Source organism: Acanthisitta chloris, unplaced genomic scaffold (assembly GCF_000695815.1).
Source record: "Acanthisitta chloris isolate BGI_N310 unplaced genomic scaffold, ASM69581v1 scaffold15675, whole genome shotgun sequence".
NCBI classification, from domain to species: Eukaryota; Metazoa; Chordata; class Aves; order Passeriformes; family Acanthisittidae; genus Acanthisitta; species Acanthisitta chloris.
In genome coordinates this window covers 1-1,612 of record NW_008674622.1, presented here as the reverse complement: position 1 = coordinate 1,612, position 1,612 = coordinate 1, and the positions used below count along the sequence as shown (strand labels likewise).

The 1,612-nt window shown below is 42.2% G+C and overlaps 1 protein-coding gene across 1 annotated transcript in view; it reads right to left on the bottom strand.

Annotated features, from left to right (window-relative positions):
* Nucleotides 1–1,344, bottom strand: part of LOC103802891 (guanylate cyclase soluble subunit beta-2-like) — a 15,923-nt gene extending 14,579 nt beyond the window's left edge. The window contains exons 1-3 of the mRNA XM_009075421.1: nt 1,247–1,344; nt 201–295; nt 1–6 (exon numbers count right to left, since the gene is read on the bottom strand). The exon at nt 1–6 is cut by the window's left edge and continues 152 nt beyond it. Coding sequence (XP_009073669.1) covers nt 1–6; nt 201–295; nt 1,247–1,344 — 199 coding nt within the window. The remainder of the gene's footprint in view (nt 7–200; nt 296–1,246) is intronic.
* Nucleotides 1,345–1,612: the final 268 nt, after the last annotated feature.

The window sequence follows — 1,612 nt, the reverse complement described above, 5'->3', positions numbered from 1 at the left end:
GAACACCTGGCAAAATAAAATACTTTAAGGAATAAGAAAGGCTTGGAAGTTCTTTTAATGCTGTCAGATGGATTAAGTGTGAAGGCAGAAAATCTGCAACATAGGGAGGGCATTCCAAAGGGCACAGGACACTAAACCTGGGCTGCAGTCTCAGGCTTGACCCAGAATGGTTCATTTTTGAGGCTTGGTGTGACACATACCTAATACTTTGCAGGCTTTATCAATAAGCTGCATTGTGATCTCATCTTTGTAAACCTCAAAAGTCAAGAAAGAATCCTGGACTCCAGCCTGCAGTCTGCAACAGAGAAGACAATATTCTGGTCTCTGCAGTGCTGTAAATACAACATGCTTGGGTGAGTCAACTGGCATTCTCTAAGCACTGTTTGCTGTGAACCCACTCCTTACCCTCCGTCAGGCGTTACATCACAAGGTGCTGCTTCCCTTTACGGTGTAAGTTTAAAATTAAATTGCTTTAAAATAATGCTCTAACATGGCTGAATGGTGGTGTCTACCTCTCCATTTCTGCTATTTCAAATTACGGTGTTACAGTAAAACTCTTTAAAGGATCAGAGCATCATACCGTGGAGTGCTAGAGCAAGTGGAGGCTGTTTGTCCTCTGGTCTGTTGGCTTGGCATTCAATGTGGCCACGATATCAAGCTCTTGGGGCTCCACAAACTTCCCAACTTTTTTATATTGGCTTCAATGGGTAATCTAAGTATCCTTTTTATATCTTTCTGTCTTGGGAAAATACTATATAGCTCATAAAGTAAAGACAAAACCAGAGATAATACAAAGCCAGGCTGCATGGGACTTTGAGCAACCTGGTCTAGTGGAAGGTTCTCTGCCCATGGCAGGAGGTTGGACCTAGACAATTCTATGATTCTATGATTTAGATGCTTTTCTGAAAGTACTGGAATTAAACTGACTTCATATCAAGGATGACATCTTTTCAGTGTAATTACCTCTCAGTATTGTCACAGTGAGCCAGCGAGTCTATTGCACAACTGTCTATAAGACTAAATGTCATCTTTAATTACCTGATATGACAAATTAATTGGGACAAATTAGTATCAGAGTATGAAGTGTTACAAGGCAAGAAACTCCTGGTTTTGCCCTGCTAGTTACTTCTAGTAATTACTTGAGATACACATCAGCTGCCATTTACCAGTGAAAAATTATAATCCCCTGCTGCTGAATTCCTGAGCATTTTCTTCCAATGCACTACATTTACTGGGAACACGTTACCTTAATTTTTCCCATGTTTCTTCACCATACTTCTCAACCACCAAAGACTTCAGGCATGTGTTTATAAACCCATACTGCAAAAATAAATACATGAACATGGAAAAGACAAGCTGATTTTTCAAACGCCGCCCCAACGTTCCACCCTTTTGTGTTTCAGATTCCACTGCTGATTTTACACTGCAAAGGAGAAAGTAATAACATTTGACAGCCGTGGTATCTTCCAGTAAACAGCACAGCGTTTACCTCAGCATGACACAAGCATTCGGCACAACAGAGCAGACACAGCAGCTCGTGTTGTGCAGAGCACCCGGCGGTACCCGCAGGTCGGGGATGCTGTACCCGCCGGGCGGTGACCTGTGTTCTCTG